We start from the raw sequence: 25,665 nt of genomic DNA on the forward strand, positions 1-25,665 counted from the left end.
TGATCATCTGAAGTTGTTGAATTCGATGTTCAGGCCGGAAGGCTGTAGCGTACCTAACCGGAAGATGAGATGTGATTCCTCCAGTTTGCGTTGAGCTTCACTGGAACATTGCAGCAGGCCAAGAACAGACATGTGGGCATGGGAGCAGGGCCTTGTGTTAAAATGGCAAGCAACTAGGAAGGTCAGGGTCCTGAATGCGCACAGACCGAAGATGCTCAGCAAAGCGATCACCCAGTCTGCGTTTGGTCTCTCTGATATAGAGGAGACCACATTGGGAGCAGCGAATGAAATAGACCAGATTGAAAGAGGTGCAAGTGAAACGCTGCTTAACCTGGAATATTTATGCCTACTCTCTATTTCCTGTTAGTTGACCAATCCACTATCCAAGCTAATATGTTGCCCCCTACATCATGAGCTCTTAGCTTGTGTAGTAAAATCTCAGAAACTTTGTCATTTTAAACACATCGATAATTCTCATCGCTAATACTTTCTAAGTTTCACCCTTGAACATTGTGCAGCAGCCTTTGATATGGCCCCTACTGGAAATCCAGTACACCACATCTACAGGTTCCCCCTTATCCACATTGCTTGTTGCTCCCTGACTTTTAATTTAATTAATGCCTGACTTTTCAATCATTTCATAAGCAAAGACTAATTTACAGGATATGTTTAAGGCCCAATAATGAGGGATCGCCAACCTTTGCTGTCCACAATGACACCCGCAGAGGATGTTCTCCACATGAGAAGCTTTCTTAGTTTTAATTCATTGTGATCTCCCATTACCCAGTCCATTTTCTTCAGCACGCTTAACGGCGAAGCTCTATTTTGAAGACACTGTTCAGGTAGTTGAAGAACATTTTCCCAAATTCAAGAGGACCTGAACAGAAATATCAAAAGCAAGGCATATTTTGCACTCTTTGGTGTTCCAACATCCACAAAATATAAGTAAAATTGGGGATTGGAGGTATCGCAGACAAAATTAAATTCTGTTCTGAAGCAAGGAATAATTCTGATTGGAGATACCTTAGAAGCAATTGAAATGAATTCTAGAACTTAAAAGAAGGTGGTTTAGCACAGGGCTAAATCGCTGGCTTTTAAAGCAGACCAAGGCAGGCCAGCAGCACGGTTCAATTCCCGTACCAGCCTCCCCGAACAGGCGCCGGAATGTGGCGACTAGGGACTTTTCACAGTAACTTCATTTGAAGCCGACTTGTGGCAATAAGCGATTTTCATTTTTCATTTTCAAAAGAGCCTGAGCTTCTTCCACATTCTTGCAGTCATCTTCCCTTTCTAAGGGGGAGGGGGTCTAGAACCGGGGGGAGGGGGGGGGGGGGTTACAGCCTCAGAATAAGGGGCAGGCCATTTAGGATTGAGGTGAGGAGAAATGTCTTTGCTCAGATGTTGATGAATCTTTGGAATTCTCTACCCCCAGAGAGCTGTGGAGACTCGGTCATTAAGTATATTCAAGGCAGAGATCGATAGATGTCTAGATATCAAGAGATATGATGAAGCACGGGAAATGGCATTGAGGCAGATGATGAGTCATGCTCCCGCTGAATGGCAGAGCAGGCTCGAGGGGCTGAATGGCCCTCTCCTGCTCCCACTTTCCTTTTCCAGAGCTTGTGCAACTGAAGTTGGGAAGTCGGTGAAGCGATGAAAATTTGGGATGTTCAGGAGGCCTGAATAGAAAGAAGTGCAAGATGTTTAAAAGATGAAAAGGAGTTGAAAGATTCAATCCTTCCTCAGACGACCCCAGCCGCAGCTAATTGTCAGGCTGGCTCAGCTTCCTGCCATCCATTGTTGGTACTGCCCGATTAGCCTCCATAACCACAGTCAGGCACCATTACCTGAAGGGCTTCGAGATGGGATGAGGTTGGTGCGTAAACAAGTGTCCCCCTTTTTAACATTCTGGGCAGATGTTTGGGGTTATATTAACCCCGGTTCACTCTTGTCTTTCAGAACCTGCTGGCCTGTTTCCAGAGCGGCTCGGACACCTTCAGCGGAGATGCGTGTGAGGTGAAGGTGGCAGCTCCATTGCATTCCGCCAGTGCGGAGGCCGAGTACTGGAGAATCCGGGCGATGGCACAGCAGGTAACACGTCAACGCAGGCCTTTGTGATGGTTTGTGGGGGGGGGGGGGGGGGGGGGGGGGGGGCTGCAAAGGCACTGAGCATTTCCTGATTGGGAAACATAATTCTTCATTCCACCATTTTGATGTGAGTGAGAAGACAGCAGGAGGTGACAGGCTATGCGGTCCCACAAGCCACTTCTGTCATTCAGCGAAACTATTTTGTTTAAATATTTTGTTTCTACGCCATTGTTTGGTCCGGTATATTCTGACTGTAATCATCTTCCGCTCCAGGTTTTCCTGCTGGACACCCAGTGCTCTGCCAAAACCCCCAACAACAGGGAAGGCTTTGAGCATGCTCAGTCCTGCGTGCTGATCATCGAGCTGCCGCCAGACGAGAAACCCAATGGGCACACGCAGAAAAGGTAAAGAAACACGCGGACACGCTTTGGTGTGGAGGGGGGGGATTGCGCTGCCGGGATGATGCACAGACAGGTGACCAGCTCACACTTTCCTTCAGTGCCGTTTCTTCCTCATAATCCTGAAAATTCCAGCATGCTCGGAGGCAGAACGTTCTAGACCCTCTGCCGTTCACTTTCATTCTCCTCAGTCTTCCCGTTGTTCTCCATGGTATGAAATTTCATGGGGGCCCTTCTTCAGCTTTTCGCTGACTAATCCTCCAGTTTCTCTTTCAAACCTCAGAGCTGCGGAGTTCTCAGCTCAGGCGCGGGATTCACTCCATTCTTGCTCAATGCCTGACCCTCAGAAATACTCCTGATTTCTCACCGCCCTCGAGTTTCTCAGCTACAGCTGCTCCTCAGCTTTTAGCAGACCCACGGCCACCAACGTGGATGTTTTTGGATAGAGCTTCTGGGAAAATACCACAGGCAGCTTCCCAGAATTCCAACAAGAGTCCACCCTGAATTTCTATTCATCGCGACTTGTGCTGTGTAAGGAGCCTCAGCGGGGAAAGCGCGGCCAAGGCCGCCCTAGCCCCATTTTGTACACCGAGGTGCTCCGCTCACCAGAACTCCCCAGGGTAGCGAATGGTGTCCCAAACTCTGAGGCCCCCGAAGCAATCCCCGATCTCCTCCCAGCCCCCCCCCCCCCCAAGCACCAGGGGAGGGTCCCCACACCCAGCTGGAACTGCCAGGGTGCCAGGCTGGCATCAGCAGTGCCAGGGCACCATCCTACCCAAAGGTCATGCAACAGGGAGCCAGGGAGCCTCCAATCCCCTGGGAGACACCACAAATGCTGTTCAATTTGGTCCCCGTTTGCCGGGACCAGTACTGAATGGCTCTCGCCCCAGATCTCTGAGGCGAAGGGGATGAATCCCGAAGCCTCCGGTACCTCGGGAATCTGCACATTACAGTGAGACTAGCTGTCTTGCTTTAATATGCAGATTTGCCAAAAGGTGATCCCATCCGCAACGTTAGATCTCGCGAGGCGTTGCGAGTCTGGTCGATCCCGGGAGCGGGGTCTCCCGGCTTTTATCGGCCGCACTGCATCGCGGCGAGCTGACGTTCGGGTGCCGTGTGGCCCTGAGATCGGGCCCAACATCACTTTTTGGCGAAATCCCACCCGCCTCCCATCTCTATGGCAACCGAGGTCAGCTGCGCTCTCTGATAGATTTTGTTGATTGGTTAACTTTTAACGTCAAAACCAATTGTTTTGATTCCAGGGTCCACCTGAATGATTTAAATTTCCCTTAAACAGAACTGTGCTCCTCAGACTCACTGCCTGCAGTTCCCCAGCTAAATGCCGTTCAGATCCTGGCTGATCTGATAGTAACGCCCAGCCCACATTTCTGGTAACCTTTCACCCCCTTGCTTACCAAGAATCTATCTACGTCTGCCTCAAAAATATTCAAAGGTTCTGCTGTCACCACCTTTTCAGGAAGAGAGTTCCAGAGACTCATGGGCCCTCGGAGTGAATTGTTTTGCCAAATCTCCATTTTAAATGAGTGACCCGTTATTTTCTAAACAGTGGCCCCTAGTTCTATGTTTTCTTACAAGAGGGAACATCCTCTCCACATTCATCCTGTCAATACCCCTCAGGATCTTAAAGGTTTCGATCTAGTCGCCTCTTACTCTTCTAAACTTCTAAGGTTACAAACGTAACTTCTCCAAACTTTCCTCATTAAACAATAGGAATAAACACTCTGAACTGTAAATCATCCCTGTTTTGTGTACCAGTTCATCCACCAAGTATTACCATTTATCTTACACCTAACACTTCAATCTCCAACCTGAATGTTGTATTCCTACAATTAATATTTATACCGTAGAACCATGGAACCCCTACAGTGCAGAAGGAGGCCAATTGGCCCATCGAGTTGGCACTGATCCACCGAAAGAGCAGACTACATCACGCCCACCCTATCCCCGTAACCCCTACCTAACCTGCATATCTTTGGACTGTGGGAGGAAACCGGAGCACCCGGAGGAAACCCACGCAGACACGGGGAGAACGTGCAGACTCCGCACTGACAGCCACCGAAAGCTGGAATTGAACCCGGGTCCCTGGCGCTGTGAGACAGCCGTGCTTGCCACCGTGTCGCCCATAGTCCACAGATATTAATATGAGCCATGAATTTGGTGATTATGATAATCTTCACAATATCCTGGGATAATGCATATCCCTCTAATGTCTCTCATCGGAATAGGAATTCTTGATTTCTGCAATTATAATTATTGTTCCATCCTGTCTTGTCTTAAGTCTTTATTCAATTACACCAAGTCCAAAGATGAGCAGGTTGGGTGGACTGGCCATGCTAAATTGCCCCTTAGTGTCCAAAAGGTGAGGTGGGGTTACTGGGTTACGGGGATAGGGCGAGGGTGTGGACCTGGGTAAGGTGCTTTTTCAGTGGGGTCGGTGAAGCCTAAATGGTCTCCTTCACCTAAATGGCTCTGTCGGGATTCTACGAGCATTGCTATTCTGTATTTAAATAAGAAAATGTGCAAAATATAAATTTTAAGATGAAAGGGATTCTGCATTTACAATGATACTAAGCACTAAGAGTAGTGTTCAATCTTCTTTTGGTGTCAAATGCTACGTTTTCCACCTTATTCAATTTATACGTTTTCTCCAACTAATCTTTGCTCATGTCAGTTAGTGTTTAACCTTCTCTTGGCGTCTGGTATTGATTATTCCTGCAGGTTGCACTGTACTAATCTCCCTCCTGTTGCTTCTTTCTCCCCATGCTTGACTGTCGAACAGGAAAATAGGGTAAGCAGTGAATTTTCATCGTACGGGGGCCCTGGAGGTTTGGAGAAATCCTGCGCCTACTGCTCCATCCCTTCTATTTTGCACCATCTCCGGCCCATCTCGTGTGTCCAATACCAAACACCAAGCGAGGAGGGTGAGGGAAGAAACGCAAATAGCGAAGATATTTCAGGGGGGGGGAAAAAATCACACACTTAATTATTTTGATTCGGTGCACATCAGAGCTCTTACCTGTTGACAAATTGGGTGCACGATATTTTTATTCATTCTTGGGAAGTGTCCGTCCCTGATTGCACTTGAACTGAATGGCTCGCTCCTTTTAGAGGACATTTAAGAGTTAACCACATTGCTGTGGGTCTGGAGTCACATGTAGGTCAGAATCTGACCGGGTTTTTAAAGCAACGGTAGGTCATCGTTAGACTTTTTAAAATTCCAGATTTTTATTGAATTCAAATGTCACATGTGCCGTGGTGGGATTCAAAGCCAGGTCCCCAGAGAATTACCCCGGGTCTCTGGATTACGAGTCAAGTGACAATATCACTACACCACCACCACCTCCCCCTACTGGTGGATGTCTGGTCAAAATGTGCCAATAATATTTTTTCCTGGAGACGCAAAAAACGTAATTTTGGATGTGGTGTCTATGAGTTTCAGTTGCGGCTCAGTGGGTAGCACGCTCGCCTCTGGGTCTCAAGGTTCTGGGTTCAAGTCCCACTACAGGTCGTGAGCATAAAATGCTAGCCGGCACTCCAGTGCAGCACTGAGGGAGTGCTGCCCTGTCGGAGATGTTGGGCTGCATTCTCTCGTTCCCCCAGCTGTGTGTTTCTTGGCAATGCGCCGTTCGCTGGCGGCGGGATTCCTGCTGCTTCTCAATGGGATTTCCCATTGAAGCCACCCCATGCCGCCAGGGAACGTGTGGGCGGGGCCGCATTGCCAGAGAGAGCGGAGAATCCCAACGGTCGGAGAATTCCGACTATTTGCCTTCCACGAATGTGAAAGGTTCCAGGTACCAATTTGAAGAAATGCAGCGGCGTGATTCCTGATGTGCTGACTAATATGAACATGCAAATTGGTAGCAGGGCTAAGCCATTCAGCCCCTCCAAGCTGCTTCACTATTCAATAAGATCATGGCTGATTTGTGGCCTCAAATTCCCGTCCACCCTCGATAACCTTTGATTCTTTATACCTGTGTAACAATTTGCATTTATCTAGTGGCAAGATCTGGGTACAATGTCTGAATGTGCTTTGTAGATGCGTTATAGAAGCAGAGAATAAACAGCATAATCCCTCAAAATGGTCCACATGTGTTTAATTATATTCTGCATTTTATTATGGAAACATAGAAACACATTGGTGTAGTTACTTTCCATCTTCACTTGTTGGTTTGCAATTGCCTTCCTCTCCTCCCATGCTGCCACCTCCCTTTCAAAATCGGCATCATCATCTTCTCAAAAACCCCTCCCAACCCCCTGTCCTTATAAACTATCTCAGACTCACATACATACTTATATCACACATTCACTCATCTCACACACACACAAACACACGCACACATATCATACACACAAACACACACGCACACAGGCATTCATATCTCACATACACACGCACTCATCACACACGCACTCATCACACACACACAAGCACACAGGCATTCATATCTCGCATACACACGCATTCATATCACACACACATATCACACACACACAAACACATCACACACACACAAACACATCACACACAAGCACACAGGCATTCATATCTCGCATACACACGCATTCATATCACACACACATATCACACACACACAAACACATGCACTCATATCATACACACACACATACTCATCTCACATACATACATCATATCACACACATGCATTTGTATCACACACACAAACACACATGCATACACACATCACACATGCAGTCAAATCACACACAAATACACACACACACACACACACACAAATACACATTCATATACACACATAACCACACACACACACGTATACACACATCACACACACACACACAAAAACACGCTCATGTACAAACACAAGTACACACATACATGTATGCACTCATATAGAGACATATGCACACTCTCATGTACACACAAACACACCCACACATGTACATACACGCAAACGTGCATTCACACACACTTATGTACCACACATGCTTCATGTACATGCACAAACATATACACAACACGTGTACTTCACGTTCTCATGTACATGCTCATACATGCATTCATGTACACACACTCCTATGTACAGAGACACATAATTAATATGCACCCCTGCACAAGCCCATGGACACAAACATCAATCCACATATACACACGCTCATGCACACACATATATCCACATATACACACACACACAGTTCTATCCATATATCCACCCATGCACACACACATCTATCCACATATATATCCACATGTATACAGCCATGCACACTGACACAACTATTCACATATATGCACACTCATGCACATACACTTCTTTCCATATATACATACACCCATGCACACATTTATCCACATTATACATACATTTGTACTTTGTACACACACACACTTCCTGCTGCACTTCCTTACACTGTGTGCGTTCCTGCCTAAATCTCTGTCTTTTAATCCACAGCATTCCATTCCGGACAATAGTGGTGAGTTTGCTATCCCACCAGGTGTTACTTCAGAATCTATATGACGTTCTGCTTGAAGAATTTGTCAAAGGTCCTACACCAAGTGAGGCTTCAGACCGAACTGTGGCCTTCGGAGAAACCAAGCCTGCCAGTTTCCTGAGGTACATCTCCATGCAGAACCTGGCTGTCATCTTTGATCTGCTCTTGGACTCCTACAGAACGGCCAGGGAGTTTGACACCAGGCCTGGGCTGAAGTACCTGCTGATGAAGGTGTCGGGCGTGGGAGGGGCTGCCAACCTCTACCGCCAATCAGCGATGAGCTTCAACATTTACTTTCAGGCTTTGGTTTATGCCATCCTGACCAATCAGGAGAACATAACCGCCGAGCAGGTCAAGAAGATTCTGTACGAGGAGGAAGAGCTGAGCACAGATTCTTCCCAGCAATGTTCCTCGGAGGACGAGGATATCTTTGAGGAGACGGCCCAAGTCAGCCCTCCGAGGGGGAAGGAGAAGAGGCAGTGGCGAGCGAGAGTGCCGTCTCTCAGTATCCAGCCTGTCAGCAATGCCGACTGGGTCTGGTTGGTGAAGAGGCTGCACAAGCTGTGTCTGGAGCTCTGTAATAACTATATCCAGTTGCACCTTGACCTGGAGAGCTTGGCAGAGGAACCCCTGGCAATGAGAGGTGACCCCCTCTCCTTTCTGCCCTCCTGCTATTCCGAAGGCTCCACCCCGTCCACCGGGGGCATGTCGGGCAAGGATACCCCTTCGGAAGAGGGCGCCAAGTGTCATGGGAAGGAGCAGGCGGCGGAAGATGGGAAGGCCAAGGGGCCAGGCAGCGCCCCCTTGAGCCCCAACGTGGAGAAGAAGGAGCAAGGCAAGAGGAAGGAATGGTGGGAGAGCGCCGGCAACAAGATCTACACCATCGCCACCGACAAGACCATCAACAAGCTCGTGTTCGAGTACAAGAAGCGCAAACAGCAGCATAACCTGGCCTCGTTTGCCAAGGACGGGAAGTCGGAGAAGGGGGAGGCAGCACCCGGGAGATGTCCAGATTCACCCCTGCAACGGCCTCAACAGTTGTTAGACCAGGGCCAAATGAGGCATTCCCTGAGCGCCGGCCCTGAGCTGCTCAGGCAGGACAAGCGGCCTCGCTCTGGCTCCACAATAAGCTCCCACAGTGTCTCTGTCCGTGACACTGAGGCCCAGATGCAGGTACAGTACTGATGTCGAATGTCTTAGAATCCTGGGTCTGTACAACAACACCCCCCCCCCCCCCCCCCCCCCGCCCCGCCCGATCCCAAATACCTCCCTGCCTTTGTTCTTTAATCCCGACCATCCTGTGCTCGTGTCTGGGCCTGGCAGAAAGGACCAAACTTTTCATTTCAAGTCAGGGACTTCCCTCCCGTTTGTTTTTAGGGGCAGTAAATCAGCATTGGAGAAGCTCTGAGATAGTCAATGAAGTCCACGCTGATTGTATTAGAAGCCAGGCGTTAGCAGAAGGACGCGATCATCCGTAGCAAGTCCCTCAGCTGCAAAAACAATTGCTCAGGTATAATTCCCACCACTTTCTTGGGACGAATAGGGATGGACGATGAATCCAGGGATTCTGCTGATCTTCCACTGTAACTGTAGTCGAAGAAACCGGAACCAACCCCCCCCCCCCCAGAAATTACTGACGGATGTCCTCAGGGGACCAAATACATTTATGTTCCAGAGTTCCTTGTGTTCAAATCCATCCTTGGCCTGATCCATCCCTATCCATGTAACCACCTCCAGCCCGAGGCCTCTCCAGGACCTCTGCGCTCCTCCATTTCTGACCTCTTGCGCATATCGATTTCAATCGCACCACCATTGCCTTCAACGCCCCGGGCCCTAAAGTATGGACATTCCTCCCTCACCCTTTCTCTCTCCCCTCCTTAAAGCCGGGCACTTTGACCAAACCTTCTCGCCTGTCCCCACCTGTTCCTGTGACGTACCTTGAGAGGTATTGCTGTGCTAAAGGCGCTAGATGAATGTAAATTGTTGGGCCATGGGGCTGTCTGACTAAAATGGCTTTTCTGTTGTGTAGGCCTGGACCAACATGATACTCACTGTCCTCAACCAGATCCAGCTGCTGCCGGATCAGACCTTCACGGCTCTCCAGCCTTCAGTGTACCCGAGCGTCAGCCAGCTCACCTGCCACGTTACTGACGTCCGTGTTCGCCAAGCCGTCCGGGAATGGCTGGGAAGAGTGGGAAGAGTTTATGATATAATTATGTAAATAAAAAAGGAAACACACAAAAACACAATGGGGGGAAAAAAGGAATCTATATTTATGAAGCACAATAGTTCACTTTTAACCTGCAAGGAACCTGCCCGTCCTGACTGGAAAATAGTCTTCTCGCTACTCTAACGCCCCAAAACCCTTCATTTTTGCTGTACATCGAGGCCAATGGCCTCCTCCCTGTGAAAGTCCTTGTACCTAACATGCCACCAGGGATGTCATCTCTCTCCCTCTGACGCGCTCCCTCGGGATCGAGGGTAACTGATTTCCACTGTGGTTCGATGGGTTCTGAGATGGAACTTTGAGTGGGAGAGGCCTCGCCTCTTGCGTGATTTTGTTTCTCTTTAATGAGGGGTGGCCGTCCCATCGTGCCCCGGCAGAGCCGGAGGCCTTGGTCCAGTGGCTAGGGTGTTCCCGAGATGTTTGGAGGTCAGGCTCTCCTGGGAGGCACCAGCCCGTTCTGTGCCTGGTTCCACGCACTTGTGGTCCATGTATTGGTGGCCAGGAACGGAAGCTGAAAAGCCAGTCACCAGACACAGGCTCAAAGGTGTTGAACTCGACAGTATTATGATTGGAATGCCCATGTAGCTTATCGGAGTGAGAGGGGAGTATTAAATAGGACCAGCCAAGCACTGACCGGGATAGATCGCAGGGTAGGGGATCGAAGGCCAACAAGGTCACAGCGTAGCTGCATTTGAGGTAAGCCATTGCGGTACACCTTAGCTCATCCATCTGACCAAAAACAACCTCCTACTCGCCCTTGGCTGGAGCCCTGAACAGTGACAGCTGGAATGTTGTGTCCAGTTCTGGACGGTGCACTTCAGGATAGATTTGAATGCATTGGAAAGAGTGCGGAGAAGATTCATGGGAATGGTTCCAGGGATGAGGGAGAGGGTGGGACTGTGTTTTCCTTGGAGAAGGAAAGGCAAGGAGGAGATTTGACAAGATCTTTTCAAAATCACAAGGGGATCTGGACAGAGCCGAAGGGGACAAACTGTTTCCCACTAATGAAGGATCGAGAACGAGAGGGCACAGATTGAAAGTGATCAGTAAAATAAGCAAAAACGAGTGGATGGAATCCAGAAACCACACTGCCCGAGTGTGGTGGAGGCAGGTTCGACCGACAGGAAATTCGACTGTTATCTGAAAAGGAAGAATGTGCAGAGTTACAGGGAGAAGGCAGGTGACATGCTCATTCGGAGAGTTAGTGCAGAGCATGATGGGTCAAATGGACTTACTGTAAGAATTCCACGATTCAATAAAATGGTAAGAGGTGGATTGTTATACACTCTGTCCAATTTACCTTTCCATTGATGCCCGTATTAAGTTTTCGCCAGAGTTTGCAGACGCATATTTCTTGCATGAATCTGAGGTGGGGTTTTTTGCCTCTGGTAAACTCTGAGAGACTCTCCCAAATGTTACTTACTCTTTGTGTGAAGCCCTTTCCTCGGCATCCATCCAAACCTTACCTCGTTCCCATGGTTCAGCTTGTTCTGCTGTCCCCCCACTGTGAGGTAATGCTCTGGATTTGCCTCTTTGACACCAGGGCGGCTGGTTGGGAAAGGTTTCTCGTAAACAGTGTGCTCGGAAGATGGATGTTTCCACAGTGAAGGTGACATTTGTCAAATGGGTTATTACAGACCCAGCCCCGCAGCTTTAGAGTTCTGCTGTAATGCATAACGACACCTTGGGACATTTTATACATGTTAAAGGTGCTACGCAAATGCGATTGTTGTGTTGGATTCCACCGTAATTGGGGGCCTATTGGCTCCTTTGTTATCAAGTTAGTAAACCTTGAGGTTGGTGGTTCCCCAGTTTATTGTTGAGGCTCGAACTAGTCTTCTATCCATAGACACTACTTACACACCCTGTCTTTAATCAGAAAACCTGCCAGCACCGAAAGAGACCATTCAGCCCACCATCCCTCTGCTGGTTTGAAGAAAGGGTTCTCCAATTAATCCCATTATTTTTGATATAATTAGTCTTGGGTTAAGGCCCAGATCTTAACCTGTTTCAGGTTGGAAGCGCCAAAGTTGTTGCCATGGCTACCATAGCCTAATATCTCCTAGGTTTGGTGCGTCCTGTCAAACACCTTGGAACGTTTTGCGTTAAAGATGCTATTTAAATGCAAGTTGTTGTTGAGTTGGCTGATTCCGCCCTCCGACCCCTCTTGATTATGCAGCCCAGTCAGATGGCGTCTGACCCGACAACGTCCAATCCCTTAATTGGCTTCAATGTTTTCAGCCACTCAGAGTCCACTGTGGCCCCGAGCTCCAATCTAGGTGGTAGGACATTGGATGGAGGATGGAAAGAATGTAAAATAACGAAAGTAAAATACACAGAATAAGGTATATCACGCAGAAACAAAGTGAAATTAAAATTATATAAATGAGAGGCGAGGAGAGAAAAACCCGTCAGGGGTAAGTTTCCTGATCTTCAAAATGGCTGCTCCAACCCCTCTGACGTGGCTCCCCATTGGCCCAGTCTTGGCAATCTTCATTGGCTCTCACCCCGACAAAGTAACCCGCATGATCAACACCCAATCCATCATCTTAAACATTCACCCCCTCCGTCTCCGACACACAGCGGCAGCATTTACAAGGTGCCCCGCAGCACCTTCCAAACCTGCGACCTTTCCCGCCTGGAAGGAAAAGGGCAGTAGACGCATTTTCTGGGTCAAAATCCTGGATCTCCCCAAAGGCACTGTGGGTGCGCGCAGCACTGAGCGGGGGCTGCACTGTCAGCTGTGCCTTCTTTTGGATAAGATATTAAAACCGAGACTTTCGTCTGCCCTCACGGGAGGGTGCAAATGATCTCCTGGCACTATTTGGAAGAAAAGCAGGGGTAACAGCCCCGATATCCTGGCTAATATTTACCCCTCAACCCACAGAACTAAAAGCAAAACAGATTATGTGGCTAATGTCACATTGCTGTTAGTGGCATCTTGCTGTGCATAAATTGCCTTGCCGCGTTTCCTATGCTCCAACAGTGGCTACGCTTCAAAGATAATCCATAGCCTTGCAATGATGAAAGGCGCCACATAGATGCAAGTCCCTGTTCTTTGCCAGAATGACGTCTTGTGCTGCCAGAAAGGAGCTCACCTCGTCTTTTGAACCGTTCCCCGAGACACAACCTGATTTTGACAGGACAGAATCATCAATTCCCACTGAGGGGTTTAACAATTCGAGTGAACAGACTCTGAAGCTTCACACTTTATACCTGAAATCCCAGTGACAGCCAATGAACTGTGCATTCTTGCTACTCGCAACAGTATTTCACAACTGGGTCAAATCCGAACCTTGCCACGTGTAACTGTATACAACATTGTCTGTTCAATTACCGTGCTCATTCAGTTAGTCCTGCTTTTATAGTCGCTGCCAGAGAATTCTCCTTTTACTCATCTTTTATTTATATTGTATTTGTGTTGCTCGGAAGTCGGATGTTTGAAGTTCACGTTTGGCTGGTCAGAATGTTACTGCTGTTTGTGCTCAAGTTACGTCAAGAAATAAAATCTCATTTGTGTATATTTTCCCGCTGTCAGGAGTGGTCTGAATGGGCCACTGTATATTCAGATTGCCAGTTTAATAAGCAGCTGTGGGATGGTCCGTATTTATGTTGCTTGTACTGTAGAATAAACATGCAGGTGGACATCATAAACTGGGCTCTTCTGTCTTCATCTTTTTCTGTCAGATTGCCCATGTGTTAGCGCCACTGGCACCTTGGGGAATGGAATTGCGGGTTCGATTCCCCTCTGTCGACTCTCACTTAGACGAGTAGCCAAGACCTTTTTTAAATCATTCGTCCGTGGGATGTATCGTTGGTTGGGCCAGCATTTATTGTCCATCCCTGGGGGCACTTAAGAGTCAACCACGTTGCTGTGGGTCTGGAGTCACGTGTAGGCCAGACCAGGTAAGGACGGCAGATTTCCTTCCCGAATGGACATTAGTGAACCAGATGGGTTTAGTGTTGTCCCGGGATACGCCCTCGGCCGACCCCAGCTTGTAAACGTTTGTTGACTGAGCAACGGGGAGCCGGTGGCCAGATTTAGAGAGCTCTGAACGAGTTAAGCAAAACAGAATCGTATCTGTCCGAACCGCCTAGGCTCACCCATCAATAGCCTGAGGTGGTTGAGGAGAGGGGCAGGTGTGGGATTTGCTGGGCTGTGGGGAAAGAGCAGGAGAGTGGGATTGATTGGATGACTATTCAAGATCCGGCACCGACACAATGGACAGAATGTGTGTCGTTAGCACTGTGCTAAGTGGGACAAGTACAACAGCCTCAAGACTGATCCTCTAGGACGCACTGTGGCTGAACAGTAACAGCATCGCACCTCATGGTCTGGTACAGCCCTCAATCCCTGGCTGCCAATCAAGCCAGGAGACCAATTCTGGCTCAATGTGGAGCGTAGAAGCAGCGTGGGGTTGCCAACTGCGATGAAAGGTATTCCTGGAGCTTTCATCACATGGCTTTCCCCCCACTCCAGCCATTAGTCGGCCAACACATTCCATCCGTGACGTCCAGCCATCCTACAACTGGAAAGCAAAAAGACTCATCACCCAATTGGGTGATGCTTGTCCGTCAGCCAATCATTCTCCCCCACCCCCATTTTCAATATTTTGATACCTGGTCGAGTGAAATGCTCTAAGAAAATTACAGAAAAAAGCGTTTTAATGTCCTAATGATATTTCTCCAGGGTTGCACAAAGCAGTGTCCTGGAGATTGTCTCGTACAGGAGGCAGGGTCAGAAGACTGGACAAAATATCAGGAACAGCAAAGGATGACTAAAAGTTGAATAAGGAGGGAAAGAATTAGCGTACAAGTTAAGCTATCCAGGAAAACAGATATGAAGAGTTTTTCTAAATATTTTAAGAAGAAAAGAGTTAACAAGGTGAGCGTTGGTCCGATAGAAAGTGAGCCTGGAGAATTGATAACGGAAAACAAGGAGATGGCAGATAAATTGAACAGGTATTTTGCATCAGTCTTCACTACAGAGGATACAAGTAATACCCCAGAACCAGCCTGGAAGTGGAAGGGAGGGAGGATCTCAGGAAAATGAGTCACCAGAGAAATGGTACTGAGTAAATTGTTGGGTCTGTAGCTGACAAGAGCATATGAACTTCACACTAGGGTTTCGAAAGGAAATGGTTTGTGAGATAGTTGATGCATTGGTTTGAATTTTCCTAAATTCCCTCGATTCGTGGAAGGTCCCATTAGATTGGAAGAAAGCAAATGTAACTCCATTATCCAAAAATTGGGAGACAGGAAGGCGGTAACTACAGACCAGTTAGCCTAGCATCTGTCGAAGGGAAAATGTTGGAAGTGATTATCAAAGAAGTTATAGCTGCACTTGGATAAACTCAAGGTCATCCGGCGGAATCAACATGGTTTTGTGAACGGGAAATCATGTTTAACCTACTTATTGGGAGTTCTTTGAGGAAGTAACGTGCGGAGGATGAATGGGAAATGGTGGATGTACTGTAGCCATTTGATAAGGTGCCACATTAAAGATTATTGTGGAAAATAAAAGTTCATGGTTTGGGGGGGGGGGGGGGGGAGGGGAGGGGATATATTGGCATAGATTAAAGATTGGCAAGCTAACAGAGAAAAGAGAATAGAGACAAATTAATCTCTTTCAGGTTGGCAGGATGTGATGAGTGGTGTGCCACAGGGGTCAGAACTGGGGCCTCAACTCTATACAATTTATATAAATGATTTGCATTTTTAAAAATTAATTTATGGGATCGCTGGTTTGGCCACCATTTGTTGCCCATCCCTAGTTGCCCTTCAGAAGGTGGTGGGGAGTTGCCTTCTTGAACCGCTGCAGTCCTTGAGGTGTAGGTTCACCCAATGTGCTGTTAGGGAGAGAGTTCCAAGATGTTGCCCCAGTGACAGTGAAGGAGCGGCAATATATTTCAAAGTCAGGGTAATGAGTGACTTAGCAGGGAACCTCCAGGTCGTGCGGTTCCCAGGTATCTGCTGCTCTTGTCCTTCTAGATGGTAGTGGTCGTGGGTTTGGAAGGTGCTGTCTGAGGAACCTTAGTGAGTTACTGCAGTGCATCTTGTAGTTGGTACACATGGCTGCCGCTGTTCATCGGTGAACAGTGGCTTGTGCCTTGTAGACAGTGGACAGGCTTTGGAGGGCCAGGAGGTGAGTTACTTGCCATAGGATTTCTAGCCTTTGACCTGTCCTGGTAGCCACAGTGTTAATGTGGCTAGTCCAGTTCAGTTTCTGATAAATGGTAACCTGCAGGGTGTTGATGAAGGGATGGTTACCAAATTTGCTGATGAGACAAAGATTGGAAAGTAAATTGTGAAGAGGACATAGGGAGGTTACAAAAATATACAGATAGGTTAGGTGGGTGGGCAAAGATCAGGCAAATGCAGTACAATGTGAAATTGTCGATTATTTTCGGAGGAAGAATTTAAAAAAGCATATTGTCTAAATGGTGGGGCAGCACGGTGGCGCAGTGGTTAGCATTGCTGCCTCACGGCGCTGAGGACCCGGGTTCGGTCCCGGCCCCGGGTCACTGTCGGTGTGGAGTTTGCACATTCTCCTTGTGTCTGCGTGAGCCTCACCCCCACAACCCAGTGTGGCAGGATAGGTGGATTGGCCACACTAAATTGCCCCTTAATTGGAATAAAAAATTGGGTACTCTGAATTTATTTTTAAAAAATATTGTCTGAATGGTGAGAGATGCCGAGCTCTGAGGTACAGAGGGATTTGGGTGTCCTGGAAATGAATCACAAAAGTATGCAGGTATAGCAAGTAATTAGGAAAGTTAATAGAATGTTATCATTTACTGTGAGGAGAACTGAATACAAAAGCAGGATGGTTATATTTCAGTTGTTTGTTTGTTGTACAGGGCATTGGTGAGACCACATCTAGAATATTGTGACAGTATTTGTCTCCTTATTTAAGGAAGGATGTTGAAGATTGGAAGTAGTTCAGAGAAGGTTTACCAGACTAATACCTGGAATGGGTGGGTTGTCTTTTGAGGACAGGTTAGGTTTGTGTACACTGGTGTTTAGAGGAGTAAGAGGTGACTTGATTGAAACATAAGATGGTGAGTGGTCTTGACAGGGTGGATGCGGAGAAGATCTTTCCTCTTGTTGAAGAACCTAGAACTAGGGCTCACTGTTCAAAAATTAGGGGTCTCTCATGTAAGACGGAGATGAGGAGAAATGTTTTCTCACAGAGGGACGTGATTCTGTGGAACTCTCTTCCTCAAAAGAGGTTGGAAGCAGAATCTTTGAATATTTTTAAGGTAAAGGTGGATAGATTCTTGGTAAGTAAGGGTAAGCAAAGGTTATTGGGCGTAGGTGTTGTGAGGGGTTTCCAGGGTGGAAGATGTAGTGATCACAAAGATACACAAAGCCCTTTCGAGGAACTAAACTAATTTTATTAAAACTACTAAATTTGAGTTTGACAATTAATCTAAATAGTAAACACATATATAATTAAACTACACTTACTAACACTATCTCTATCTACTAACTATAAATATAATACCTTGTGTCATGATATGCAAACATGCAGCTAATGAACACATAGAATAGGACACGACCAATGAGCAGTCAGGACACTCAGGGGTGGTATCTCACTATAAAAGGGATGAGGCACTCACACCCCGTCTCTTTCCACAGACCAACATCTACAGAGTGAGACAGGGTGTATCCTCAGCATCACACCCCAGCACGTGGCTTAGAGCAAGGCTGGTTCACTTAGACTGAGTTACTACAGTTAGATTAGCAGAGAGTCGAACTCATTGAGAACTGTGCTAATAGTTCAATAAAACACATGGAACTCACTTCAAAGTTTGGAGCATCTTTTACTCAGAACTGCATCAAATGGCAGCTTGTGTTATTCCACATTACACAACACAACAGCATGAATAAATGAAGAATTGGCAACTCGAAAGCAACATCTGGTACATTTTAGAATGAGTTACCAACCTATTTAAGTTACCCGCCTGCTTTACATCAAACTGTGTGTGTAGGGAAGAGGTAGACAATACTTCTGATCAGAGTAAAACTCTGTAGTTTTGCCACGTTCGGCAGTGAATGGAGATGGACAGTCAAGTGGGCAGCACGGTAGCATTGTGGATAGCACAGTTGCTTCACAGCTCTGGGGTCCCAGGTTCGATTCCGACTTGGGTCACTGTCTGTGCGGAGTCTGCACATCCTCCCCGTGTGTGCGTGGGTTTCCTCTGGGTGCTCCAAGGTCAGCCTCCTTTATACCGAGCCCGAGGGGAGGAGCTATAGGCGGAGCCATCAGGCAGTGGTTTACCACAATACCTGCAGTACAGTAACAGTTTACCACAATACATATAATACACTAACAGTGGTTTATCACATTCACCCCCTGTTAAAAAAAGAGTCCAGCGGGGGTGAAGTGGATTTAAAGGGGCTTTGACCTTCCGCCGTGATCGCCTCAGTCCCGGCTGTGGTGTGTGCACTGGTGTCGCGACCTGTGCGTCCGGGAGCGTGTTGTCTTCTTCGCCCAGTAGTTGAGTCGGTGGTGGTGGGGGGGGGGGCGGTGTGCGGGCGGGGGTGGTGGTGATGGTCGCGGTGGGCCTGCGGGTGCCAGATCTCGAAGTAGCCGTGTAGTGGTGGAGGGAGACGGTGTAGGGTCGGGGGTGGTGGTGATGGTCGCTGGGGAACCTGCAGGTGCCAAATCCCGGAGGGAGACTCTTGCAATACAGTAACAGCTTACCACAATACATATAATACACAAACAGTGGTTTAACACAGAGGACTCCACACGTATGTCCTCTCCCTCAATAAAAAGTTCAAAATCTTAATTGCCCAATTATTGTTCTATCACTCTCCTCCTGTCTGTCAGTAAAGTGATGGATGGATTCGCATCAAGTAACACTCTCCACCAGAGCGTTAAATATAACCAGCTCACTGTTGCTCAGTTTGAATGGTGGCCATGCCTCCAGTTGTCGCTCCTCAATGCGCAAACACCCTCCTAAACTTTTGTCTCTCTCTCTCTCTGCTCTTTTAAGACACTCCTTAATTATCTGACCAGGCCTTGGGTCACCTATTCGAATATCTCCTTGTGTGGCTCAGTGTCAAATTTTGCTTGATAATGTTCCGCTAAAGTGCTTCAGGATGTTTTAGTGCATTAACTGCGCTATATAAATGCAGTTGTTGTTGCTGCTACGTCCATCACAACCATTCACTTCCCGACCTCAGCACAGCCTTGCGCCAGACGCGGACACGAGCTGAATGACAGTGGAAAGGGAAAGTAGTTACACTGGATAAAACGGCAGGCAGTTTTGAATGGCTCAAGCATAAAAGGTCAGACAGAGTCAGGAAATGACAGCACCTCCAACAGTGCAGCACCCCCTCAGTACTGCACTGGAGCGTCAGCCTGGAGTCTGTCCTGAAGTCTCTGGAGTATGGTTAAGACTGCTGCTCTCCCCAGTCTAATTCCGCACAGGCACAGATAGCAAGAGGCCGGGGTGATTTAATACCCTTGCACCCCCTGAATGATGATACAGCATCTTCACTGCCTTCGGGAAGTGCAGCAAACGCGACGAAACCTGAGCTCAAACCCCTTTTAGGGCTTGTGTGCACCATCGACAAAGGGTCCTGACTAATACTCCGGAGCCTCGAGTTCAAATCCCACCACAGCTGAGAGAATTTAAAGAATTAAGTTGGAATAAAATGTAAATCTCATTAATAATAGTCATGAAACCATCAGATTATGGTAAATGAGCCCACCTGGTTCACTAATGTCCTGTAAGGAAGGAAATCTGCCGTCCTTACCCGGTCTGGCCTACATGTGACTCCAGGTCCACAACAATGTGGTTGCTTCTTAACTCCCCACTGAAATGGCCCAGCAGGTCACTCGGTTATAGCAAACTACTGCTGGAAACAAACATTGTGGGTGTGTGGACACCACGCGTGCTGTAGCAACTCAAGAAGCCGGCTCACCACACACCTCTCCAGGGCAATTAGGGATGGACAATAAATACTGGCCAGTAACACCCAGATCCCAAGAATGAGCCGAAAAGGGAACGCCTGTTCTGCAGAGCTAAGTGCACGCTCATCAATTCAAAATCTTTGCTCAGTTCCTCGATGCCCTGAACTCACCGGGAGAAGCAGCAATCCCACTAAATGCGAAGGGATTCCACAAGGAGGTGCTCTGTAATGATAGAACCATCGGCATAAATATGCCAAGGCCGAGCTGATTCCAGCCTGGGAGGTAACACATAGGCAGCACGGTAGCATAGTGGTTAGCACAATTGCTTCACAGCTCCAGGGTCCCAGGTTCGATTCCGGCTTGGGTCACTGTCTGTGCGGAGTCTGCACATCCTCCCCGTGTGTGCGTGGGTTTCCTCCGGGTGCTCCGGTTTCCACCCACATTCTAAAGATGTGCAGGTTAGGTGGATTGGCCATGACAAATTGCCCTTAGTGTCCAAAATTGCCCTTAGTGTTGGGTGGGGTTGCTGGGTTATGGGGATAGGGTGGAGGTGTTGATCTTGGGTAGGGTGCTCTTTCCAAGAGCTGGTGCAGACTCGATGGGCCGAATGGCCTCCTTCTGCACTGTAAATTCTATGATAATCTATGACATCAGCAGATTGTGATGATACGCATAAGCAGTCATGTACATAGTAATGTATATGACCTCCAACCAGCAGGTGGCAGTAGAGAACAACCACGTGACTGTTACCTCTGGGATTCTGGAGATAGTCGTTGTAGTGGATAGTCATATTTGTAGTAGCTTTTGGATAAATTATAATAGACCATAAGACATAGGAGCGGAAGTAAGGCCATTCGGCCCATCGAGTCCACTCCACCATTCAATCATGGCTGATTTCAACTCCATTTACCCGCTGTGCCCCCGGGTCCTAGTCTCCTCTGCTAAAGGAAACAACTTCCCTACGTCCACCCTATCTAAGCCATTCATTATCTTGTAAGTTTCTATTAGATCTCCCCTCAACCTCCTAAACTCCAATGAATATAATCCCAGGATCCTCAGACGTTCATCGTATGTTAGGCCTACCATTCCTGGGATCATCCGTGTGAATCTCCGCTGGACCCGCTCCAGTGCCAGTATGTCCTTCCTGAGGTGTGGGGCCCAAAATTGCTCACAGTATTCTAAATGGGGCCTAACTAATGCTTTATAAAGCTTCAGAAGTACACCCCTGCTTTTATATTCCAAGACTCTTGAGATAAATGACAACATTGCATTTGCTTTATTAATTACGGACTCAACCTGCAAGTTTACCTTTAGAGAATCCTGGACTAGGACTCCCAAGTCCCTTTGCACTTCAGCATTATGAATTTTGTCACCGTTTAGAAAATAGTCCATGCCTCTATTCTTTTTTCCAAAGTGCAAGACCTCGCACTTGCCCACGTTGAATTTCATCAGCCATTTCTTGGGCCACTCTCCTAAACTGTCTAAATCTTTCTGCAGCCTCCCCACCTCCTCCATACTACCTGCCCCTCCACCTATCTTTGTATCATCGGCAAACTTAGCCAGAATGCCCCCAGTCCCGTCATCTAGATCGTTAATATATAAAGAGAACAGCTGTGGCCCCAACACTGAACCCTGCGGGACACCACTCGTCACCGGTTGCCATTCCGAAAAAGAACCTTTTATCCCAACTCTCTGCCTTCTGCCTGACAGCCAATCGTCAATCCATGTTAGTACCTTGCCTCGAATATCATATTTTACTCAGCAGTCTCCCGTGAGGCACTTTATCAAAGGCCTTTTGGAAGTCAAGATAGATAACATCCATTGGCTCTCCTTGGTCTAACCTATTTGTTATCTCTTCAAAGAACTCTAACAGGTTTGTCAGGAACGACCTCCCCTTACTAAATCCATGCTGACTTGTCCTAATCCGACCCTGCACTTCCAAGAATTTAGAAATCTCATCCTTAACAATGGATTCTAGAATCTTGCCAACAACCGAGGTTAGGCTAATTGGCCTATAATTTTCCATCTTTTTCCTTGTTCCCTTCTTGAACAGGGGGGGTTACAACAGCGATTTTCCAATCCTCTGGGACTTTCCCTGACTCCAGTGACTTGAAAGATCATAACTAACGCCTCCACTATTTCTTCAGCTATCTCCTTTAGAACTCTAGGATGTAGCCCATCTGGGCCCGGAGATTTATCAATTTTTAGACCTCTTAGTTTCTCTAGCACTTTCTCCTTTGTGATGGTTACCATATTCAACTCTGCCCCCTGACTCTCCTGAATTGTTGGGATATTACTCGTCTTCTACTGTGAAGACTGACGCAAAGTACTTATTTAGTTCCTCAGCCATTTCCTTGTCTCCCATCACTAGATTACCAGCGTCATTTTGGAGCGGCCCAATGTCTACTTTTGCCTCCCGTTTGTTTTTAATGTATTTAAAGAAACTTTTACTATCATTCCTAATGTTACTGGCTAGCCTACCTTCATAATTGATCCTCTCTTTCCTTATTTCTCTCTTTGTTATCCTCTGTTTGTTTTTGTAGCCTTCCCAATCTTCTGACTTCCCACTACTCTTTGCCACATTATAGGCTTTCTCTTTTGCTTTGATGCATTCCCTAACTTCCTTTGTCAGCCATGGCTGCCTAATCCCCCCTCTGATAACCTTTCTTTTCTTTGGGATGAACCTCTGTACTGTGTCCTCAATTACTCCCAGAAACTCCTGCCATTGCTGTTCTACTGACTTTCCCATTAGGCTCTGCTCCCAGTCTATTTTCGTCAGTTCCTCCCTCATGCCCCTGTAGTTACCTTTATTTAACTGTAACACCTTTACATCTGATTCTACCTTCTTTCTTTCAAATTGGAGATTGAATTCTACCATATTATGATCACTGCCTCCTAAGTGTTCCCTTACTTTAAGATCTTTAATCAAGTCTGGCTCATTACATAACACTAAGTCCAGAATGGCCTGTCCCCTCGTGGGCTCCATCACAAGTTGTTCCAAAAAGCCCTCCTGTAAACATTCAATGAATTCCCTTTCCTTGGGTCCACTGGCAGCATTATTTACCCAGTCCACCTGCATATTGAAGTCCCCCATGATCACTGTGACCTTGCCTTTCTGACATGCACTTTCTATTTCGTGGTGCATTTTGTGTCCCCGGTCCTGACCACTGTTAGGAGGCCTGTACATAACTCCCATTATGGTTTTTTTGCCTTTGTGGTTCCTCAACTCTACCCACACAGACTCCACATCATCTGACCCTATGTCGTTTAGTGCTATTGATTTAATTTCATTCCTAATTAACAAGGCAACCCCGCCCCCTCTGCCCACCTCCCTGTCTTTTCGATTGGTTGTGAATCCCTGGATGTTTAAATGCCAGTCCTGAACCCCTTGCAACCACGTCTCTGTTAGTAGTTTTTGGATATTTTTGTCATATTTATCTAACCCACGTAATTATTTAATAATAAACGTTTAACTAATCAAGAACTAGACGTTCTCTTGGAACTAATACTGCAAACCAAACCTCAGCGAGACACGTATCAAAAAGCAGAAAATGTCACGCATAGTTAGGCAGCATCTATGAAGAGAGAAAGAGATTCAGGTCAGTGAGCTTAGATTGGAATTTCTAACTTATATTTCAGGTTGCCAACATTCGCAGTATCCTGTGTTCGATTTGAAGGAAGACTGTGTCCTTAAATCTTTCAGAATTAATATTTAGCATTTCAGCTGCAAGAATGAAATATGAAATATACAATGAAAATGCGGTAGTTTTCATCTGAATACAATATAGCTCCAGTTACGCTCCCTTAGTCTGGGTATATATTAGGATTCAGAACGAACACAATACAGACTGTGTGGCTGAACCCGTTTCTATCTCTCAACAACTTCTCCTATAACTCATCTCACTTTCTCCAAATCAAAGGTGTAGCAATGGGTACCCGCATGGGTCCTAGCTACGCTTGCCTTTTTATGGGGTATATGGAACATTCCTTGTTCCAGGCCTATCCGGGCCCCCTCCCACAACTCCTTCACCGATACATTGATGACTATTTTGGTACCGCGTCATGCTCTCGCCCGGACCTGGAAAAATTATGATTCCACGTTTAAATCGAGCAATCATTTAAACGGCCCAAAAAGCTTTGGGTATTTTCCATTTCCAAATTGACTCTTACAAGTGTTCCACACGTTTTGGACAGAAGTCAGCGCTCACTCAGTAGTAAACCTCCAGGCTTTCCCACATCTAGTGAGGCACGAGGCAGTGCTTAAAGCTGTGGCTGCTTCACTCCGACTTCCTTGCTGGGCTTGAGTAGTGTCCAGGGGTGGGAACCACGGCTAATAAACGACCTGAGATCCTCACACGCAGTGTCCAAGTTTAAGTTCTGAATACGTGACTGCCTTCGAGGTTTTATGTACCACATGTCCACTCCTCCTGAGCTTTACATAGTGCCTTTCATGACCTCTGGATGCCCTCATGAGCGCCACAATCAATGAAGTCCTTCTGAAATTTTGTAATTTGTGTTGTATATTTTAGGGATCTGTGCAAATATGGCACCCGTTTCAATTTGTGTTACAAGTTTTATTCACAGTGTTTTAAAATCTCTGCTCCATGCTCCAGCTCTTTCTAGTTTGTTTAGACACAACCTGAATAGACACAACCAGGCTTAACCAATCAAGTACAGTGAGCACCATTAATAAACAGACTCACATAATCAAACACAGAACAATTGAACTCTACAGTCGGAAAGGCAGCAGTCAATTTGCATACAGGATGTGCCCACAAACTGAAATGTTGTTGTGTTTGGTTTCCCTTCAATATTGAAGATAGTCACTCCTTGTATAATTCCTTGCATGTGTGGAGTTATCAGCTGTGTGTTCTAACGTGGCTGCAGAGCCTGATTGCAGACCTTCTTGGCTTACCACAGTGAGGGCTAGGATAAATTGTCTTGCTTTTGCTGGGACGGTCCAGTCTTTCGAGCTTGCCTTTCATCCTTACCTGCCTGTATTGTTTTGCTGTTGGAAAGAAGACACTCCTTGCAATTGCTCCCTCAGATATTTCTTTCTCATGCATTTCTCTCCCAGGCTACGGTGGACCTGCTCCATTTCCTGAGGTTTGCCTCCCAGGAGTCTTTGAATCTTAATCTCAGGTCTACCTCACACACGGTGTCCAAGTTTAAGTTCTGAATACATGACTGCCTTAAGAGGTTTTATGTACCACATGTCCACTCCTCCTGAGCTGGGCTCCGGTGAAGAGTACTTTCATTGCAGGCATTTCTGTTCTTGAAGTACCTCAGTGTTGGGCACTCTGTCCTCGCATTTGGTGCCCATGATTTTCCAGAAATGCCTGCATCGACAGCACGGTGACGAATAGATTTGCCAGCGCAAGCTCAGCATTTGCTCGCTTAGTATTCAAGATGTACAAATTTGGTGGATTGGCCATGCTAAATTACCCTTTAAGTGTACAGAAAGTTAGGTGGGGTTAGGGGGACATGGGCCTAGGTAGGGTGGTCTTTCAGAGGGTCGGTGGAAAGACAAT

At 47.0% G+C, this 25,665-nt stretch overlaps 1 protein-coding gene across 1 annotated transcript in view; it reads left to right on the plus strand.

Moving 5' to 3' along the window:
- The window catches only part of arfgef3 (ARFGEF family member 3), a 363,850-nt gene extending 349,990 nt beyond the window's left edge, over positions 1 to 13,860 (plus strand). The window contains exons 31-34 of the mRNA XM_072513502.1: positions 1,960 to 2,091; positions 2,362 to 2,492; positions 7,940 to 9,152; positions 10,009 to 13,860. Coding sequence (XP_072369603.1) covers positions 1,960 to 2,091; positions 2,362 to 2,492; positions 7,940 to 9,152; positions 10,009 to 10,200 — 1,668 coding nt within the window. The 3' untranslated portion in view covers positions 10,201 to 13,860. The remainder of the gene's footprint in view (positions 1 to 1,959; positions 2,092 to 2,361; positions 2,493 to 7,939; positions 9,153 to 10,008) is intronic.
- Positions 13,861 to 25,665: the final 11,805 nt, after the last annotated feature.

The sequence above is a fragment of the Scyliorhinus torazame genome, chromosome 1, assembly GCF_047496885.1.
Source record: "Scyliorhinus torazame isolate Kashiwa2021f chromosome 1, sScyTor2.1, whole genome shotgun sequence".
Taxonomy (NCBI): Eukaryota; Metazoa; Chordata; class Chondrichthyes; order Carcharhiniformes; family Scyliorhinidae; genus Scyliorhinus; species Scyliorhinus torazame.